Here is a 22,410-nt window from a genome sequence, read left to right as displayed (position 1 = left end):
GCTTGAAACAGCATTATTGCTAAAATTTTAAGAAACAGATGAACGTGACAGAAAATCGTAACTGCGCCAATCCTCCAAAAGTTTACAAGACAATGAATCACTGACAGGATTTGTGCTGCGTGTTTTGGTGGTGATTGCAGAGGTGGGAAGTAACGAAGTACACGTACTTTGTCACTGTACTTAAGTAGAATTTTCAGGTATCTGAAGTTTACTTGAGTATTTATTTATTTATTTATTTATTTTTAGTGGGTTTTTTTGTTGTTGTTTTTTGGGTCTGTAGGCTACATGTGACATTATATTTCTTCATATTGTGAAAGGTGCTGCAAATCACACTGAGGCAGACTACCTGTGTTATTTATAGGCTGCTTAAAAAATGCTCTGCAGGTTAGTGCAGGATAAACAGGTTAGTTTGCTGTACTGTGATGGATTTAGATCAAGCCTGTACTACTACTCAGTCTACTGGAACTATTAAAAAAAAAGCATGTACAAAACTCCACAATGATAGAATGATTAGAATGATTTCAGGTAGAACTGCTACATTTTATTTAACAGAAGCTGTCTGCTCTCTTGAGTGGGCAACCGTGAGGAAACTGTTCCTTTTATGTTGTAGATTCAACCTGCTTCATATTTTTGGCCACCAGATGCTACCAAAGAAGAGTAATGAACCCTTTATGGATACAAGCGTTGATGCTTCAGAAAGCTTCATTTGGCTGTCACTAGCAGTAAGCTGACACTTAAAAACACTAATGAACTAAACAGGAAACCTCTAAATGAACAGGACACCCGGAATGAGGGAAAAATTGACGACAATGTAACAAAGAGCAGTGGCAGAAACAGACAATATATACACAATAGGAAAGTAACACATGCACACTGAGACTCAGACACGTGAGCTTGGCACTGGGAGTGAAGAAAAACAGAAAGACTGGGAAAAGAAAAAGATGAAACACAGAGGAAAACGTGGGACCAGGAAAGGGAGAAACACAGGATGCAGGACTGCAGACATAATGACAACACAAGAGAGGGAACACAGAGAAACCAGACAAACATAAGGACACAACCAGGGAGACAGGAATCGCAAAAGGAAACTAACAGCTAAGGAACAGAACTAGAAACATATACATAATCCAAGTAACCATGACAACATTCAAGTTATCTTTTTTTATTAGCTGCAACAGAAGAAATGTCACATTTTGACCTTTTCCCCATGTCCCACTTGAAGCCACCATTGCATCATACAGCACTTAATAATATATACATAACACAGGTGAATGGAAGATTTAAAAAGCAGTGTATTTAATAAAAATATGTATTATTAAAGAATAAGACAGAAAAGACAGAAACACAACGTGCTTTACTTTGTCCTCTGTTGCATATTTTACAGTTACTAAATAAATAATGGCAGGCAAAGGACACAAACATTATCTCGCTGCCTTAGAGCATACCCACAGCTTTAATACACCTGCATGTTTAGATTTGATAGGTTTGTTGACTGATAATTGTAACTCTGTTTGCTTTAAGCATTGAGAATTTGGCACATTCAAATGTGGGTGCTCTGCAAATACCCACCCCTCACATGCACACATGAACCAAAAATGAGAGACCAACTGCGTGAGCTCCAACCTCTAGTCAGTAGCAAGACGACACATGTCTTTGGTGGGAGGCACTTTCCCACTGCTGAACAAAAGGACAGAAACGTCTTTCACCATTCTAAGTTTTAGGTGTCGGTCCATTATCAAAAAAAGGAAGCTGGCAAATAGTAAGAAGATGCTTCCATCACTGTGTCACATCCTGAAGTTTCTTTGCTGCAGTCCAAAGCTTTGCTGCTGTTTGCATCTGCTGCAGGTCTTTGATGCTGCAGCTATTGGGGTGAGAATGTAAAAGAAATGTATCATCCAGCTGTTAAAAGATAATTTTAAGCTTTTACAGTAATCGTTCTGAATCCTTTACAGACTATACAGATCTTAGTGGGCCTGTTTAACATTGGACTTGGGCCGGGACGGACAAGCACACATCCTGGGGACCTCACCAGCCTGGGAGCTGCTTACTGGCTGGGTGCTGTGGTAAAATAATCTTCTTTCTCCTCTTAGTGTTGCGTATTTATAATTTTTTGTGGTAGAAGAGTTTTGTACTTTGACCTGCAGGAAAAAAGAAGGCCTTTTTTAAATTAACGTGTCTTTTATGCATATGTTAGTTATCCTATCATTTGTAGGTCCAAATATTTAATGTTGGGAGTCATTCTTCAACCTACAACTGTACACTTCGTGGCAGCTGTCAATCGGACTTCACAGTAGCTCAGATCAATTTGCTCATAACTCATGCTGGGCTTGGTGTTGTAGCTCCTCTCCCTATGTGTCAACTTTCTGCTGATTGATTTTACAGCAGTGAGGTGGGGCTGTTTGCCTGACATGACCAAATTAAGATTATCTGTTCTCGATGACACCATACCAAATGCTAGCTGTCCCTTTGTCACAAGGGTCATCAAAGCAGGTAGCTCTGGTGGAGTTTTACACCAGATCTCCTTCCTGATACAATCTGAAAAGAATGTATGTTTCCAGCTGGAACTCATTTGGCAACCTGCTAAGCAAAGGTGTAAAATCACCCGAAACTAAAGTCTATAACTTTTCGATAAATACATCAGCAATTTGTTAAATGGTCTATTACCTTTTTGAAAAATGTACTTTTCTTGAATTTATGATCACCTCTAACATCATGTCTACTGATCTCTCACCAGTTCATTGTTAGTGGAATTGTGTCCATTTTGGCTGGACAACTCCGTTCATCCTGTTTGGTAAGAAAACTCATAACGGACTTAAGACTGTGCTGTAAATAAGATTGTCAATAAAAAATGTGTTAAACAACTTGTTTCTAAGTTTTAATTTTATAAATGTCTCCTCTCAGATGGGCTTCTCTGTTTTCATGAATATTGCTGGTGGGATCTTTGCCATTACTGCCATTGTGCTGTATGGCATAGACCTGAGAGACGCCTCTCTCCTCTGGATTTGTGACCGCAGCAGCGATGATGCTGTTCTTGATGAAGACAACTGCAGAAATGTAGCGCTTTTTTCCCAAGTAATCCAGCCTAAACACACATTTACAGTGTACATACCATAACTGCAGAATGCTTGCCATGTGAGTTGATCTGTACATTGTTGTATGACAATTTTTGAGGTAAATTGTGTTTTTTCTTTATTTTACTGTGTTCTAAAATCATCAGAAATTACTGAAATCCTTGGACATCACACTGATCACCCTGGCTCTTCTTCAGCTGGCTGTCAATATTCGTTATGCTATTTGGGGCATCAGAGCTCTGTGTCCACAGGGTGACAAAGATGTCGAGGAACAGTTGCCACAAGTCATGGAAGAGATCATCCCGATCCATCCCGGAAATGAAAACTGACCTCGTGAACACATGAATGCATGAGCTGCACATTTACTTCTGTTTCTCTGAACTCCAGCAGAAAGTATTGACAATAATCCCACCCAGTATCTCTCTGTAAATCATCATCTGCTTGTAGATGATTTCTTTGATGCTTGAATAATAAAAAAAAAAGTAAAACTATATGTTTTGTTCTTCAGTTTCATAGGATTTCTGGCTTTTTCCACCATTGGGAAGTGCTTGAAATATTTCTTTATGCTAATTTTCTGATGTCATTGTGTAAACAAATGAGAAGACTCCTCTGTTCTACACACACGTACAATAAATGATAAGAATGCACCTGTGCAGATATAAAATTGACAACTCACAGTATGAGTTAAAATTTTTCATTTTCTACCACAGGCAAGTTTAGACCCCTCCAAGCACCACTGAATTTCATCACAGGACCCCTAAAATAACTATAGTAAAAGCAGTAATGATGGGCAATTTGCCCATATTCATATAATGGAATGCTTATGGTAGCTTTGTGTGCTCTGCAGTAACATATTTAAAAATGTCAGTGGACATCCTAAAGAGCATACTTACTGGCATGAATAGCTGTCACAGTTAGTGGAAGCAGTCTGCGTGAAGTGTGAATAGTGGACCCAAACGCAGACACTTGGAAACCAACTATAATTTAGCAAAAGGCGAGGCGTTTATTAAAAGCTGATGAAAAGGTACAAAACAAAGGGCAAGGTGAACCAATACGAAACTAAACACTAACCTAAATTGGGTAAACTAGAACTGAACGTGAAAAAACCTGGACATGAGTATCATGAATAATTGGAAACATGGCGTGAGGGTTCTGGATTGTGGGGCCTCCCTGCTGCTGCCGAGTCGGGGCAGTCTGCTTCTCTCCACCCCAGGGAAAAGGGTAACACTACCTGGGTCTGGGTGCAGTTTCCCCCTCCAGGGGCAAGGGTACCTAGACCTGGGGTATAGAGTATGCTTGGGGAGTGTGATTGTGTGTACAGTGTCTCTTTATGTCTGTCTCCACGTTGGGTGAGTGTTGAGTAATTGCATATGAGAGCATGAGGGTGGAAATGGATGTTTGTATCTGTGTGTGCCTGTCTGTGTCTATATGTCAGGTCGGGTATCAGACGCCACCTCTCTAGGGACATCTCAGGCCCTCCAAGGTTTGGAGGCCTATCTCCCCCCACCACTCCCTCTGCCAGTGGCAGACGCCCTCAGACATCAGTGCATTGGTGGTTCTTTGTGTCCGGGGATGGGCGTCCAGGTACTCACCGGCTCCTGGTGGCTGCTTGTCGGGGCCTGGAGCCTGGGGCTCCTTCGGGGGTGGGGTGCCCTCGGCCTCTGGGCCTGGAGCTCGGTCACTCTGGCACAGCTGGCTGCCGGCGGAGCTCACGGGCACGTCACTGCAACCCCCCTGGCTTCTGCTCCGCGGCTGCTGAGCGACCCCTCATCTGGGGCTCTCCTCAGCTCTTTCCGGGAGAGTGGCACGGTTGCCCCTCCGTTGGTCTTCCTTGGTCTCCTTTGCTCTTGGGGCCTCTGGATGTCTGGAGCCTGGATCTCCTCCATGCCTGCTTCATGCCCTGGAGGATGGGGCTATGGCTCCCCACACCCTCTAGCAGATCATTACATGAAGGAACCTTTTAAATACAAGCGCGCTCATGCTCACAGGTGTACACACGGGTGCTCACACACACAAACTACACCCTTTTTGGCTGCTACCTCAAAGCACACTGTGCGCTGTCGATCTTACGTGCTGCACAATAATATTTAATATTTAGTATTTACTGTTATATTCACATGGATCATCGCGATGATGTTGTTTATTATATTGCTCTCTTTTTCTTTGCTTGTTTTCTCTTTTTTCTTTCTCAACAGGTGATCCAGGTGATTGATATATGTATTTTTTGTCTGTTTGTTTTGTTGGTTTTTGCCCTTTATCACCGTTCCTCTTCCCCGCTCTTTTTCTTTCCCTCTTTCTTTCTCCCGTTTCTTTTCCCCAGTCAAGTCTGTCCCGTGTTCAGCAAATGAAAATAAAATAAACAATAAAAGCAAAGGTGAATCAAATAGACCAATACGGCAAGGCTGGGATGGTCCATTTGGTAAAGTAAATCCGTTGGGCATCTTTCTTCGCCTTTAGACAATAATTCTGATGGCAAAAGAACCAAACGGGACAGGCAAAAAAAAAAAAAAAAAAGGAAACATGGCGTGAAACACAACAGACGACCTGACAAAGAATAAATGAAAACTCACAGATTATATATAAGCAGGAGGTGAAACTGAACATATTGAACATGGAACATGAGGCTTTCAAAATAAATAATGAAGTTTTGAGTCTAGGCTCAAAGAGAGAGAGGGAAGTGATATTCCTTATACCAGGAGGAAGGAAATTCCAGCGTCGAGGAGCAGAGCAGCAGAAAGCCCCATGGTGGCTAGCCGAGGGGAAGGGACGAGAAGAGAAAGAGAGGGAGAGGATCTGAGACACTGAGAATGAATGGTGATCTGGACCAGATCAGAGAGGTATGAAGGGGAGAGATGATGGATCACCTTAAATGTGTACAAAAGTATTTTGAAATTGATGTGGTATTTGACAGGGAGCCAATGAAGCTGCTGCAGAATGGGGGTGATGTGGTGAATAGAAGGGGTCCTGGTGTGTGTGGGACCAGAGACATGTTGAATGAAATTAAGAGTCAGTAATGGATAAAAAGTCAGTCGCTGTGTTATAGTCAGTGTCATCCACATGAATGTTAAAATCTATTTAAATTTATCAAATTTAATTATTGAAGATAACATAAACTGTAAAATCAGTGAGAAAAACTTTTATTTTGAAGAAACAGGTGGTGACAGGAAGGACCACTGTTATTTTGTTTATTTAAACTTCTCATTGACAAAACAGACTCAGTGCCGGGAACCAGAGCCTGCAAGGTAAGAACACTGCACAGAACAAAATCGCTCCTTACTTACAAAATGTAACATGTTTAACATGTCAAATAGTTTTATGTTACTTTAGCTGTGAGCTGACGCTTTTCTTATGAATTTTATTAATAGACTGGTCATTCATAATTTATTTATTACTGCTCTGAGCTCTTCCCCCCTCTCTTTCTCTCTCTCTCTCTCTCTCTCACACACACACACACACACACACACACATACACACACACACGCATATATACATACAGACATGCATATATATGTATATGCATGTCTGTATGTTGGTCTTTTGTTTTAATTTTGTGAAAATCTTTATTATCACATAACTTTTTTCATAAACATAATATGCGACACAAGGAAGTGCAGGGCTTCTCGGAACACTCTGAATTTCCCCTTTTCAACTCGGGTGTCACATGTCAAAACATGTTTGTGAACTTGCAAAATTCATTTTTCAGCATATTCAGTCAACATTTGTTCTCCACTTGTTTTATATATATATATGTATGTTCACCAGATTAATAGAATTACGATTGTTAATTCTCTTACATTTCTTAAGAAGACTAATGCCATCACACGTTTTTGATCCAAGCAGTAATTCAAATATTCGGCTAACAAAAGCAACAACAGATTGACAACTGAAAGCTAGTTTCATTATCGGGCATTATGACGTAATATTTTAAATCTGTTTTGAGTTATCCTGTGCCCATTTGAGATCATTTCTAGACTTTAGTGTTCATCGTATATTTCTTTGTTGTCATTATGTGTGTGACCTGATAGATTTCCATGATCGTGACTAATTCATGATGGACCAATCTGGTCTGTGATACAAACAACTCATTATTTAAATCTGTAGTATTTTCAAATGAGATTTTTTGTTAGTTACTTTTACATATTCTGAGGATACTTCCAACAATCTGAATTATCTTAACTTGACCAGTTTGTGCAAATAAACAAACTTTGCTTTTGCACTTTTGCATTTTGTTAGAGAGAGAGAGAGCGAGCGAGCGAGAGATTAGATAGATAAGAAAAAACAAGCTAGTTTGTGAAGTTTTAGAAACTACACAAACTATAAGTGTAAAACTGAGTAGTGCAATGTGCATATGAATGATCTGTTAAGATCCGGCTGAAGATGGGGGTCAGTTGGTGGGCAGACTTTCAGACATGAGGGGGGGTCAATCATGTCTTGTATGTATGGTTGTTTACTTTACCTTTCTACCAGTCCATATCCATGTCCTAACAGGTTTCCTAATATGTACTCTTTCTTTCCATGTTACAGTCCATTCTAAAATCTCCTTTCCACATTACAGGTGTGAAAGATTTCCAGTACTGTTAAAGACGAGAACGACTGTCTCACACCAGGATGTGCATGTACAGGAGCATTATTCCAGTTCTCGGGGTGAGGAGAACTGAAGCTCATACAAACCTTTTAAGTGTAACACAGTGGGATATAACTGTTGTAAAACTTTTACAGGTGATACAGATATTTGTGGGTCTGCTAAACATTGGACTTGGTCCAGGACGAACCAGCATGTATCCTGGCGATTTGACCAGCATGGGAGCTGCTTACTGGCTTGGAGCTGTGGTACAAATACAACCTTTCCCATCATTCTTTAATCATATTTGAAAATATTATTTATTATTAATTATATTTATTTATTATTAATAATATTTCATGCTATTTAATATTTCCCCTTTCGTGTTAATTATTCTCCCTTCAGTACATCATAACTGGAATCTTCACAATTACTGTCAACTGCTGCCCCTATTTTGTCTCGGTAAGCAAAGACTGAAGTTCAAGAGGAAAGTACGTTATTTTAGATCATTATCAAAAGAATAACAGAAGTTCTCCACAGGTGATCTTTGCTGTGACTGTGAACATAATCAGCTCTGTCTATGCCATCATTGGCATTGTGCTGTATGCTTTAGACCTTGATAATTCCTCTTTCATCGGCTTATGCCAAAACAGCCAGCCCAGCGAAGAGTATTTCAATGAATGTGAATTTTTGGCATACGTTACTCAGGTGAGCACGCGTTTAAAACAAGTGATTGTTTTTATCCTATACTTTATATATTTTTTTAAAATTTTATTTGACAGTTTAATATAAGTACTCAGAGTCCAATAAAATTCTTTTATTCTCTTATTTTGTGTCTAACAGAGATTGGTGATAGACATGGACATTACTTTGATTGTCCTGGCTGTTCTCCAGCTCGGGGTCTCCATTGCCATCACAGTTCTGGGCATCAGGGCTCTGTGTGGCAGATGGAAGGAAAAAGTATGAATCAAAACAAACATACAAAATGTTAGTTTAGATACTGGTGCAGGTAGAGCTGAATTAACATGTTAGCATAACATCAATAATCCTATTAAAAACTAAAGGCTAAAACTCTGGTGCTTTCAGAACAAAAATAACTCATCAGTAAATCATGATGTAATGTTCTTGAAGTGCACTGTGTTTTGTGTCTGCAGGGTGTCAGAGATACTGAGATTTCCCAGCCAATTTTGAAGGAAGTCCTCATGACGAGTCCCGGTGCTGAAAAAGGATTCACTCTAATGTTTGGATCCTTGAAATAAATCCTCAAGATCTACTAGCAGAATCAAATCAAAACTGCATTTAAAAGTAGTGATGATTGTTTAGTGATGATTGTAACTGTAAAGAAAACGATGATGAATCTTAAGTTACAGCACTTATCATTTTTATTTTTATAATTATGATAAATTTCTGTATGTGTAGATTTTACATTTAATATTAAAACGACAGAAGAAGAGGAAAACAAAACACTAGAACATATTTTTTTCTGGAATACCTTCAACAGGTGACAATTTTATTATTTAAAAAAATCTAAAAACCTTAGTCACATGCATTTTTATTTATAGACCATATTATAGACCCCTATAATATGGTGCAGACCATATTATAGTCTGCACATAATATTTTTAATGTGCAGAAAATCGTCCCCTTATATAAAAGACAAAGAACTGTCTCTGTGTTAAACAAACTTTACTTTACCACTGTGTATCGAATCAGCAGGAACAAAATAAAGAGAGCTGGGAATAATTACTTACAGAGTGCCAGGTGGCATCACTGTATTATGTTCCAGAAATGCTGAACTTTAACCTGGTCATTGATTTTGCACATTCAGTTTTAAACGGCTTTTATTTTGAAGAAAAGTGTGACACAGGAAGTTCCACTTTTGTTTTTACCTGAGTTTGTCATCGGCGCACGAAACTGTTGGCGTTACAGGGATTGAGGCAGCTCGCCAGGTAAGTCATCTGCACGAAACTCACACTTGCAGTCATTTATAATACTTATCGTGAAGCCGCAGACTGTATGATCTGGATCAGTGTTTTCACTGCTTGCAAAAGAAATGAATAGACAAAGAATAATTTAAATTTAAACTTTGAATACATTAATGTATTTATTGTGTAGCCTATTCGTTTTAATTTTGGTCTATTTTGTTTTATTTGAGCTGTTTTGGGTTAATAATTGATTTTCAAGGTCACTTTCAATTACCCTGATTTCTTATTTGAGTACATATCTTTGCTATAATATAAGAGGCTGAAGGAAGTGCAAAATTTTCTGAGAACTTCATCTGCTGAGAGACAAAACCCGTTCGTAAGCATTCAATCTCAATTACTCTTTCAAATACCAAGCAGCGCTTCCTGTTTTGAAATTACGCATGTCAGTCACATTAAATTCCAGCGTCTGTAGCTGTGAAGTGGAATATGATAGTGAAAATGACCACTAACACTTCCCACGGGGCAAACTGACATTTTTTTCTCTCCAACCAACAATCCAAGCGTTCCTACACTCACCCTGCCCTAAACAAAGGAAACAAGTTATAATTTGACAGTTCGGGGACTTTGGGTAGTTATGATAACAAACGACAACCAAAAAAAACCACCTACACTGAGGCGATCCAGTGGTTATTATTTTGTTAAAAGAAAAAAAAAATAAGATTTTAAAAAATACACATATTTGGTCATTTGAAAATTTGATATTCCAATATGTCGACTAATATATATATTTTTTCTTTAGAAAAATCAGATAAGAACAATTTTCCCTTTATTCCCGTTTATTTATTTGTTTGTGCTCTATGGTTGCTGGTTATTCTCTTTGTGGCATTCCAAACAGGAGCAAACAGCGAAGTTGCAGAGCGCCCTCTGGTGGACAGTCATAGCATGATTGAAGAGTGTTTTTTCCCCATCTCTTCTTTACTTTTTAAATTTTTACTTATTAGATGTTATAAATCCAGTTGTATAGAGTAGCAATAAAATTGATGATGACATCCATGCATTTTCTTTTCTAATTTTATTTTGAGAACAGTTATTTAAAAACAATAATAACAAACAAAAACAAAAAACAAACTACGTTTACCAATGCATCCACCTTCTTTCAGATGCGCTTCTGTCCATAATCATGTTACCAGCCAACCTTTTGCCAATGAATCTAATTAGCAGGGTTTCAGTGATTTAGAAATCATTATATTTTTATTGTTTTTATTTACATCTCTTCTCAATTTCTTTGGAAACAGGTGTTTATAACATATATATTCCTTTATATTTCACACATGCAAATGCTTAAGTGTATAGAGACAAGTTATCTGTGAAATATCATTATGTAAAATTATATGACACAGCAGGATTATATTATGCAACATGTCATTACACACTCTCGCTGCATATATTTTAGTTATAGCGACATGTCAGTCTTGTGTTATTTGAGTTGTGATTTACTGTTTTGGCTTCAGAACCTCCTAATGGGATTTATAATTTCAGTGTGTCTGTTGAACCATGCCTCCTAAAATCTCTTTTCCACTTTGCAGATGTGAGAGTTATCCATAGTCACTGTGATGACAACAAAAAAGAGCAGATTTCCACCACTGCATCAAACCCTCAAGACTCTCTCCAGCTGTCCAGTGTTCAGGGGGGCGATGCCTAATGGGGCATTTGCAGTTCTTGGGGTGAGGGGAACTCAAACTCATTTAAAAAATTAATTTTTCATTTGTATGACTGTGTGATTTATTCTTTTACAGACCATACAGATCATGGTGGGGCTGTTTAACATTGGGCTTGGTCCCGGACGCACAAGCACACATCCTGGAGATTTGACCAGCTTGGGAGCTCCTTACTGGCTGGGTGCAGTGGTAAAAAAAAATAAAACTGTTGATTTAAGAATAAAAACAAAATAAGAAATGTTGCATTTAGTATTTTTGACTTTAATGAGTTGTTTAATGAGTTGTTGATCCCCGTTCAGTGCATCGCAGCTGGAATCCTTTCTGTTATCATCGGCCAGTGCCCCTGCTTGTGCTTTGTAAGTAAAGACTAAAGTTAAAAGGAAACCTACATTGTTATGAAGCACAGTGAGGTAAATGATTTAATCTCTCCTCTCAGACATGGTATGCTGTGTTTATGAACATAGCTGGATGCATCTTCGCCATCACTGGTATTGTGCTGTATGCTATAGACCTGGCAGAGGCCTCTGTTGTCTGGATGTGTGACTTGAACTGGTCCACTGCTCAATACAACGACAACTGCAAATATGTGGCGTTCTTTGCTCAGGTAAATATGCTTTTAAAACATACAGAATAGCATATTTTTGTCATTAATCGTGCACATTGATTGTATTTTGTTAATTATTCCTTTATTTCAGAGTTTGCTGACAGCCATGGACATTACTTTGATCGTGCTCACTGTTCTCCAGCTGTGCGTCTGCATTAGTGCCACGGTTCTGGGAATCAGGGCTCTGGGTAACAGGATGAAGAAAAAAGTATGAACTAAGACAAGCACACACACACACACACACTCTTTATGGTATAATGCATGGAATTAGCTTGTGTTGATGGTGTATTTGTAATGTTACGGGTTCGAAATTGAGGACGAGAGTAAAACAATGATGGTCCAGAAGAGGTCGGTCAAACAATTGATTTTAATGAATGCACGCAGCGTGGAGAGGTGTAAACTGCAAAACATCAGTTGTACATCTCTACCCAAAATACACTCTAGATTGCTTTTATAACATCAGGGTATTGTAACGCCCCCTCTTGCGTTTACAGTCACATAATTTGCATATACAGAACATTCATGTATTTTAAGAGATAACTGCAGACACAGAAGTTCCCCATCCATCCAAATATGGTGAAGATCTCAGGCCTTTGAGGTCCCCATGGACTGGACATCCTTTCGTCACCTGTAACTAAGCAAACTCAAATACCACAAGAAGCTGAATACATTCAGGCCTTTGCTCAGCTACTATTTTACTGTAACCATATACTCAGGCTCTGAGTTATGATATATATATATTAACTCAATCATTTTAAAGTAGTTATAACTGCACCTGTAATAAACATGTTAATATTTGATTATGATAACCCCTATAATATAACTTATAACATAATGCCAGCAGCTTCAATAAACACTTTGATGAAATGATAATTAATGTAATGTTAAGGATGATGGTTAGATACAGTTCAGCAGTGACCTAATTTCTTTAAATATTACAGTAAGACTGTAATTGGCTAAAGTCATCAATTACTGACTTGATTTTCTAACGCACAAAAACAATGGCACATCGAGGTGTAGGAGTCAAGGTCCTCCTCAGACCACAAAAAGCTCACAACTGTATTTAAAAACGGAATCGTTCCCCAATAGACACTACCGATGATATTTATAGTACTATTCTTTGTAACGACCTATCAGGTATCAGTTGCTCTGGGCTGCTGGATGTGCTGATATAGCTTGACTAAAAACTACATGAAGAAAAATAGATACGCCCTGTACAATTATCTGTAATTGACTTTTTACTCTGCTTTGTCTCAGCAGGATCTCAGACATGCTGAGATTTACAAGCCTGTGTTGAAGGAAGTCCTCATGACGTGTCCTGGTGCCTGAAATCAGCTACCCTAACATGTGGATGCATGAAAAAGCGATATGTCTTTATAAACCTTGTGTAAATCTATAAGATGCGTTAGTGAAAGGTAATCAAAAGTACAACCCCAACTCTGAAGAAACTGGGATTCTGCGTAAAGTGTAAATAAAGTTAAAATGCAGTGAAAATGAGTAAATCTCAGAAACCCATATTTTATTCACAGTAGAACAGAAATAGATATCAAATGTTTAAACTGAGAAAATGTAAATTTCAGGAAAAAAAACAAAAAGGTAATTTTAAATTTAATAGCAGCAACAAGTCTCACAAAATTTTTGCCACTGTGTAGCATCACCTCTTCTTTTAACAACAGCCTGCAAACGTCTGAGGAGAGGAGACCAGACTTTTTTGTTCTACTCTCCTCGGATGCATGATTGATTTACGAAGCACTCTTCTGTCATGAAGTCATGTTGTTGGAATAGATTCAGAGCGCTGTTTATTGTAAAATATAAAATTGCTTCCCAGAAGAATATTACATGAGATCATATGTTGCTGCCCATAAACCTGGATATACCTTTCAGCACTGATGGTGTCTTTCCACATGTGCAAGCGACCAACTCCGCAGGCACTAGTGCAGCTGTAAATGCTGTAGATACAGAGTTCTGAGTGCTGATAAGAAGCTGGAAGGTCTCTCTGGTCTGTAGGCTGGGGGATGCAGTGTCCATGTTTTTCAAAAAGAATTTCACAATGTGATTCATTTGATCACAGAACAATTTTCCAGTTTGCCTCAGAACACTTTATATGAGCTTTGACTCAGAGAAGATGCCAGCATTCCCAAACTTGTCCAAATATGACTCCTTCTTTGCATAAGAGACCATTAATCTGCATTTATGGAGGTCATTGTGAGTTGTGTCCACAGACAGTGATTTGTGAAAGTGTTTCTGAGCCCATGCACGGATTCCATTAAAATGATGCCTGTTTTTATTGGCTCTTGAGGAAGATCACAGGCATCTGGTGTTGATTTTTGGCCTTGTCGGTCGTGCAGAGTCTGAATGTTTTGATGACAGTCTGTACTGTAGATAATTAGATGTTCAACGTTTTTGTAACTTTACATTAAGGAACATTTTTCTGAAATTGTTCCACAATTTGTAGACAGTTTTTGTGGAGTAGAAAACCTCTAACTGCCTTTATTTCTGAGAAAATCTGCCTCTGTGAGATCCTTTTTTTATATCCAGTAATCCTACCGACCTGTTGCTCATTAACCTAATTAGTTGCAAAAATGTTGTTCCAGCTATTTCTTTTAAGTCCCACATACTTTTCCAGCATTTTTTGCATCCATACCATTTTTTTGTTTAATTGCTGCCATCAAATTCAAAATAAGCTACTATTTTAAGTGAAACAGTAAAAATCTCCTAGTTTAAACATTGAAAATGTTTTCTGTTCTACTCGGAATAAAATGTGGGTTTATGAGATTTGCAAATCGTTGCATTCACTTTATTCACATTTAACACAGTGTCCCTATGTGTAACTATCATGTAATAGTGACACAATAAAGACAGTATTTATTCTGATACCTGTTTCAGTATATTTCAAAATGTTAAGTGTGTTTTCTGGCTGCAAATAATCTTTTACATTTGTTGAATAAAACCTAAATAAATTGCAAAAGATGTGATATTACACTGTGGGTTTTTTCAGTAATAATATTCAGTCAGCTTTTCTGCAGGCGTCTCAGCGTGCATGCTGGACACGCTTTGTAAGAAATAAAATGTGAACCAGAGCCATCAGGTTAGCTCAAAGTGGAGCTGATCCTGAACAATTTGGTGAGAACACAGCTGTTATATCTCAAAGTCTTAACTCAGTAAAATGTCAGGAATGTGTGAATATGATTTGTGGGAAGCTGTGACACTGAAAAATGCCTTTAAATTTTTTTTCCAAGCAAGTATGCACAGCTGCTTGCTGTTTGACTTGTGATTAGCATTTACACATCTATTTTCTTCTGCTTATCTGGGGCCAGGCCACGGGTGTCAGCAGCCTAAACATACAAGCCCAGATCTCCCTCTTCCCAGCCACCTACTATTTGAGGGAAGCATTCCCAGGCCAGCTAAGAGACACACCAAGGCCTCATACTGGTAGGATATGCCTGGTACACCTCACCCAGGAGGCCTCCTGGTCAGATATTCAAACGCTGCTTAACACTTGACTGCAACTGCTCGAGTGCGAGCTGGACTCCACCACCTGATTAAGACAGCAGAACCACATCATCCACAAAAAAAGCAGAGATGAGATTCTGAGGCTACCAAAGTAAAAGCCTTCTGCACCTAGGCTCTGTCTAGAAGGGCGGGTTCATGTCTCCTTCTGTCTCTTACCATCACTAGAGGGCTACTGAAAGCCCATTTGAATAATCAGAATATGTATTCTTTGAACTGATTGATTTAAACTGTTCTCACATTTTAGATTATATGTTGTGTGCTGTGATGCCACCCACCAGGTGGCATCAGTGCATCGCTTTGGTTTGTAAATTCTGTGAAGACGCCTAATCTTCCTCTAATCTTCCTCCGGACGCTAAGACCTCGATTTCTAAATTAAATGCAAAATTTGCTTTAATCTGAAAATCAGAACTCGTAGCAAAAAGCAGCAGTTCAATTCTCTTACTCCTTAGCCCAGAAAAAAACTATTTCTATGCTGGATTACTGATTTTTATGAGCCTTAATCATCGAAATGAAATGAAATACATGAAACGTTTCACTTTACAGGTAATGAATATTCAAAGATTCAAAGCGTTTATTGTCATGTGTATTGAAGTATTAAATAGACTTATGCAGCAGCTCTCCTCTGGACCTTGTGATGGTAGATGCTCTGCAGAGAGGTCAGGGGGGTCCTGGTGATGTTCTTCGCAGTTGTTATCACTCTCTGCAGGCGTTTGCGGACCATAGCAGTAGTGCTACCGTACCATGCAGTGATGCAGCTGGTCAGGGTGCTCTCCACAGTGTAGCTGCAGAACCTGCTGAGGATCTTGGCCAACATACCAAATTTCCTCACCCTCCTCAGGAAATACAGCCGCTGCTGAACCTTCTTGACCAACTGTGTGGTGTTCCGTGTCCAGGTGAGGTCCTCAGAGATGTAGACGCTCAGGTATCTAAAGCGGCTCACCCTCTCCCCTTCAAGGCCCCGGATAAACAGCGGCTGGTGAGGCCTCCTCTTCTTCCCAAATGACTAGTTGTTTTTTAATTAACTTTAATTAAAAATATATTTTTTTAAGTACACAGTTTAAAAGTTGGACACTTGCTGTCTTTCTCATCAGGTTTAATGCACTTAAGTGATTAAATATAGTAGCTGGACTTTTAGAAGTTTAAAATGTCTCCTGGCAGCCATAAGGATTTGTAGTACTAATACACAATCAAACTGTCACAAAAATGAAAAAGAAAGAAAGAATTATTCTCTGCGATGATTCCTAAAGGCAGCTACAATACTCTTAAACTTATTATTATCATTAAATCACATGTAGATTAAATTATAATACTATCTGAGTGCACAGATGCAACTGTATAAAACAAAGGTAGTAATTTACACAGGCTTTCATCACAGGGTCAAATTTGCTTCAGAAGGTTTCTCAACTGACTAACGTCACATTGAAGTATCTGTCATAATATGAGCTACTCAAATTTTCTGAGTAAGGAATAACAGTGTCTTTTCCTGTCCAAGCCATAACCTGCTGATATAGTTGGAAATTTTATAAACAACCCACAGCTGAATCATGAGTTACTGCTATGAACTATGACTGTTTAATTTGGCGTCATTCACAGAAGGCTTTAAGAAACGCAGGAGTTACGCTGGATCATCTTTACAGCGGGAAGATACATGTGATATATGTGATATATGACATTAGGTAGATATATGCACATATATCTAATCTTGCTATAAGTTATCCCCGCCTACTTATGCTAATTATAAGAATACTTGAAGCACAGGCAGAGGAGAACTGCCAATAACAGCCTTTCCCTGAAGCTTAATAGTCAACCAGAGACATAGCTGATTTATAATTTCTTTAAAAGATGTAGTCTGAGCCTTTTACACTCAAGCTGGGGGAACATTTTTTTATTTGAGTTCTTATTTGATTTCTCAGACTTTTTAAATGTTAAGTTAGTGTTCACGTCAGATAAAATAATTATAGTGGTGCTTTTAACTTTAATGCAAAAGCCTAAAAAAGCAAAGTCAGTGCAGCATTTAATTTATTATTAGACGCATTTGGTTTCTCTCAAATTGTAAATGAGTGGCAATGATGTTTAAGCAAATACAGGGTGTAATGATGGGGAATGTGAATGGAATAATTGTATTACTTTAGGATCTTTACCTTACAATATAAATGACAAGGTGTTCTGTGGCTTGTCACCAGTCTGTTTGTTCAGTCATTGATTCGATCAGGACTTCACCGATGGAGCATCTAAAATAGGAAGTTTTCTGGTCCAGTTTAACTTTTACTTTGAAAGTCCGGGCCAGACGACAGCATGGGCCCTTTTTTCTCTGTCAGCACCACTGAACTGTTGTTCTTGCTGTTGCTAACTTAGCCATTTAAATTTTTCTAAACTAACCTCAAATGTGCTGCTGGCACAGTAACTTAAGTATGATAGGTGATTTAATTCACTTCTAAAACATTTACTTCTAAATAATCAAAATTATATGGTCACCCAGTGACTAAAAACACTTAAAACCATATCTAAGGCTGTCTGACTCGGCTGCACACACATCACTCAAATACGCAAACACTTTACTCTTTATGTCCAACTTTTTTTAAGCAAGAACTAGAAAGTAATTATGAAAATTGTACAAAACGTAAATTACACTGTCTTCTTGTATTGTGGAGCTTACACTTGGCTGATCTTGAAGATCTCATAGTACCAAATCACCCCAAAGGAGCACGTCACTCTCACACTGCAGGCTTACTTGTCGTTCCTGGCGTATTTAAAAGTAGAATGGGAGGCAGAGCCTTCAGTTTTCAGGCCCCTCTTCTGTGGAACCAGCTTCCAGTTTGGATTCAGGGGACAGACACTATCTCTACTTTTAAGATTAGACTTCAAATTTTCCTTTTAGGTAAAGCATAAAGTTAGGGCTGGCCTAGGTGACCCTGAACACACCTTCTGTTACATCTAGGCTGCTGGGGTTTTCCCATGATGCATTGGATGTTTATTCTTTACTCACCTCTTCTCACTCTGTGTTTATACAACACTCTGTATTTAATCATTAATTACTGTCTCTCATCCATACTGTCTTTTGTCCTGCCTCCGTCCCTGAGTCTGGTTCAGCTATAGAGGTTTCTTTCAGTTAAAAATGAGGTTTTCTTTCCCACTGTCACAAAGTTATTGCTTGTCAGGGGTTGCCTGATTGTTGGGATTTCTCTCTTATATTGTAGGGTGCTTTATATTATAAGGTAAATACCTTATAATATAAAGCACCTTCAGGTAACTATATTTGAAATTAAATAAAACTGAATTGAATTGGTGTGCTGTATTAAAGGGCTTTTAAGTGTGTTTGCTTACAGAGCACATGGACATGAGCTTGAAAGGAAGAAGCCAGAGCAGGGCTGACCTCTGAGTGTATAACAGTGTAGTTATCATCCCTATCGAGGTGTCTTTAGGAACAGAGAAAGAACAAGGTGCAGCTGAGGTTTTGAGGTGGAGTGGGAGTTGGTGAAACTAGTGTCAGTTTACACACGCAGGGCGTGAATGTTACTTGAGAGTAAAGGTTCAGTTTACAGTACACACATGAATGAAGTCACTGTGGTCTTGTATATTATAGCCAACTGGCAAAACAATTGGAGTGCCTCAGGCTCTTGTGCTGGAGCTGTATGGACTGGAGCAGGAGATTGATGGACAGACTAGTTTGCCATCTGCGGTGATGCAGACACTGTATCTGACACTGTTTTAGTGAAGGAGAGCAGAATGTGACAGTAAAGCTGTCAATTTACCAGCTGACCTATGTTCCTACCCATTTTTATGAATACAAGGTGTAGGTAGTGACTGAAAGAATTAAATCATCGATGCAAAACACGAGTGGAGACAACGAGCAGGGAGAATTCAAAGGATGACGGAGAAAAATGACCCAGGTGAACCAGCGACGAGCACAAGATGACACACAACATAAATACACAGGCAGGCACAATAGGGAACGAGGAACAGGTGGCAACACAGCTGGGACTGATTGGGGAAGACACAGAATACACTCACATGAGGCACGAACCTTCATAATAAAACAGAAAATGCACAGAGACATGGAAAAGACTCTAAACAGAGGGAACACAGAAACCAAACTAAGAATTAACAAAGGTACATCAGGAAATCAAAGATTAATAATACGAAACAGAAAAACTGGGTCACATACCCAGGACCGTGTCAGAAGTCATGCAGTGCCTCTTAAGCCTTATTTATCTGGAACCCATATTTTTCACAAAATCCATGTTTTCCATAGACAAAATTATTCGAAAACACTGTCTTTTGTCGCGACTACCTCCCCTTACCCACTACTGGTTCTGCCGGAGGTTTCTTCTTGTTATAAGGGAGTCTTTCTCTCCTACTGTTGCCAAGTACTTGCTAGGAGGGCTGTCTGATTGTTAAGGGTTTTTTTCTGTATTCACCTGCTGAAGTCTCTTTCAAAAAATATAAAATACAAAATCTCAGCAGGGCTTGAGTCAGGAATACAGGAGAGGAAGAGAGGACTCAGACAATAAATACAAACCAGGTAATGAGGAGTGAAGAAACAGGTGGGAGCTCAGCTGGGTCTAAATCACAGAAGATAAGACAAGAGAAGCAGAGCTAAATAAAAAGCATGAGAGACAGAAGACAAAATAAAAACAGGAAATAACTAATATTGAGATACAGACAAAAACAGAAAGAATCACAGAGACAGAACAGGAAACTCACAACGGAAACATGAAGGGGAACTAACAAACCGAAAACAATCAGGAGCAGATATACAATGCCCTGCACTGTAAATGGCAAATGGACTCGTTCTTATATAGCGCTGTTCTACTCTACTCAATCAAAGCCCGTTCACACAAGCACTTTTCTCTATGTTTTTTCTATCCAAGTAGGAAAAGCACAGAATGAGGTTAAAAGCTTTTTTTTCTAACCTAATGTTGCCCAGTGCTTACTTAAAAGGGGGTGTTTGATTATTGGAGTTTTCTTTGTATTACTGCAGGGTCTTTACCAAACAATATAAAGAGTCTTGAGGTGACTGCAGTTGTAATTTGGCACTATATATATATAAAAATTGAATTGAACTGAATTAAGTGATTTCTATCCAACACTCTATCTAACACACAGGGACTCTAGTAGTGAGAGCTCAAATGACCAACCTTCTGATTAGCAGACAACCTGCCCTCCCTTCTGATCTACAGCCAACCCCTATATAACAATTTGATCACTGCATAGCTATGGAGATAAACCTTTTCTAAAAAAACAAAAAGACTCTTGTTTGGAAAAGAAACCTGAGAGAGTTATTAGAGGAGGAGGTTGAGAAAGGAAAAGGTTGTGAAACATACAACAAAAGAAGAAAATAACACACACGCACACACACACACAGATAGTCAGTTTGATAAAACATGAACACACATGCGATGAGGATCAGCTTACACTCATGAACACGCCCTTTTCTCAAATTACTGTGAAACTACAAAACCTAACAGACACAGCTATTACTCAGCACATTAGTAAATGCTGAGTTCATCCACTGTGCACAGATTTGCCACAACTACCTGTCAAGGTTCCAGGGACAACAGGTTAACTTTACAGTAGATACTGGAGCTAACCAGCTCAGTGGCTTGACTCCATAACCAAACATAAGTAGATACATAAAATCTGTAGGAGAAGGAGGCTTTCTGAGTAAACACATCGAAGAAATTATACTTTAAATCCTGTTTCTCAAGGTTTGCTGTTAACGTAAAGCTTACCAGCTGAGAGAGTGTGACCCGGAAGGTTAGGTCGAGCCTGTACCATAACAAAGGCACAGCATTTATCGGGGGGCACAACATTCGGTGAAGGGTATTGTTTTACATTTGGGTGTTAAACTGAGATGAATGTATGGCATCAAGAGTCTGGAAGACAACAGTGGGGTGACAAGATCAAAGACTGAGAGATAAACAGGCAACTGCCTTCTGTTTACAGGTATTGTAATCAGAAATAGCAGAATGTTAAAGGCAAAAGATTCAGAGTTTCAATATTCTTTATCAGCAACACAGACTGAACACACACTGAATATGGACACATCTTGATTAGAATGTGAATGAACAGAATATTGCAGAGGCATAAATATGAGCCAGATCTGCATCTGTATGCATGTGAGTGGAGATTCCAACAGTGCGCCCCAGGGCAGCTGTGGCTACAATGTAGCTTGCCATCACCAGTGTGTGAATGTGTGAATAAAGCACTTTGGGTTCCTTAGGGACTAAGTAAAGTGCTATACATTTACAGGCCATTTACACGAATGATGACTCACTAAAAGAACTGCGTTTGGGCGATTGGACGTATTTATTGACAATAAGCTGAGCCTTTCATTGATCGTTTTTGCAAGAGCGATATATTTATTAATTTATTTGCCCATTAGTAAGTTTGCTAATATTGTTAATTGAAGCTAAGCGAAGCAGTCAACGGAAAAAATAAGAGCGCTGTTTTAACCGCACCCTCTTCCAGCTGCGAGCAAATCTACCCTCTTCAGAGTGCACCCAAATGCAGCAATTTCATTTACTCAAACTCATAACAGAGAGAATGTTCAGAAAACAAAACAAAACAAAAAACATTTTATTTAAATTTCTCTTAAAAATTCTCTGACATAATGTTAAGTCTTTTCTGCGATTTGGCGCATCTCAAATAAATAAATAAATGAATAATCCAAAAAGTAGCTATATTAATACCGAAACAAACAAGAAAAGAAAGTAAGATATTCCCTCGACACAAAGCGTAAATGTCACGGTTCTAGGTCTTTTGACCCAGCGTTTTGTCTTTTCTATTATTGTGATGTATTCTGGTTGTGGTTTTCTAGCTTTTTGGTTCTGTTCTTTGTGTGGGACTCATGTAATGGGTGGACACAGATTGAAGTATGGTAATAGATATTGCCCCCCCCCTCTCCATAATTTCATGCATTCTTATCATTGTTACGTTATGCATTCAATTCTTTATTACTATTTCTGTACATACTGTGCTCACTGGCAATCCAGCTAGAATATTCTGGTTAATGATG

General features: G+C 38.8%; 1 protein-coding gene across 1 annotated transcript; it reads left to right on the top strand.

The window, feature by feature from the left end:
* The first annotated feature begins 6,298 nt into the window (after positions 1 to 6,298).
* On the top strand, positions 6,299 to 8,942 carry LOC134637088 (membrane-spanning 4-domains subfamily A member 8-like). The gene is made up of 7 exons (XM_063487425.1): positions 6,299 to 6,313; positions 7,627 to 7,715; positions 7,791 to 7,901; positions 8,038 to 8,094; positions 8,173 to 8,340; positions 8,476 to 8,592; positions 8,787 to 8,942. The coding sequence occupies exons 2-7, from the start codon at positions 7,680 to 7,682 to the stop codon at positions 8,889 to 8,891; spliced, it is 594 nt and encodes a 197-aa protein (XP_063343495.1). The 5' UTR covers positions 6,299 to 6,313; positions 7,627 to 7,679; the 3' UTR covers positions 8,892 to 8,942.
* Positions 8,943 to 22,410: the final 13,468 nt, after the last annotated feature.

Source organism: Pelmatolapia mariae, linkage group LG10_11, assembly GCF_036321145.2.
Source record: "Pelmatolapia mariae isolate MD_Pm_ZW linkage group LG10_11, Pm_UMD_F_2, whole genome shotgun sequence".
Classification (NCBI taxonomy): domain Eukaryota; kingdom Metazoa; phylum Chordata; class Actinopteri; order Cichliformes; family Cichlidae; genus Pelmatolapia; species Pelmatolapia mariae.
Note: the sequence above shows the minus strand (reverse complement) of the source record. Positions and strands in the feature narration are given on the sequence as shown.

Excerpts from the sequence above, each read along its gene's own strand:
- LOC134637088 (XM_063487425.1), top strand. The coding sequence starts at position 7,680 with ATGTGCATGTACAGGAGCATTATTCCAGTTCTCGGG. Across the intron at positions 7,716-7,790 it reads GCATTATTCCAGTTCTCGGG|GTGATACAGATATTTGTGGG; the intron begins GTGAGGAGAACT and ends AAACTTTTACAG. Across the intron at positions 8,341-8,475 it reads TTTTGGCATACGTTACTCAG|AGATTGGTGATAGACATGGA; the intron begins GTGAGCACGCGT and ends TGTGTCTAACAG.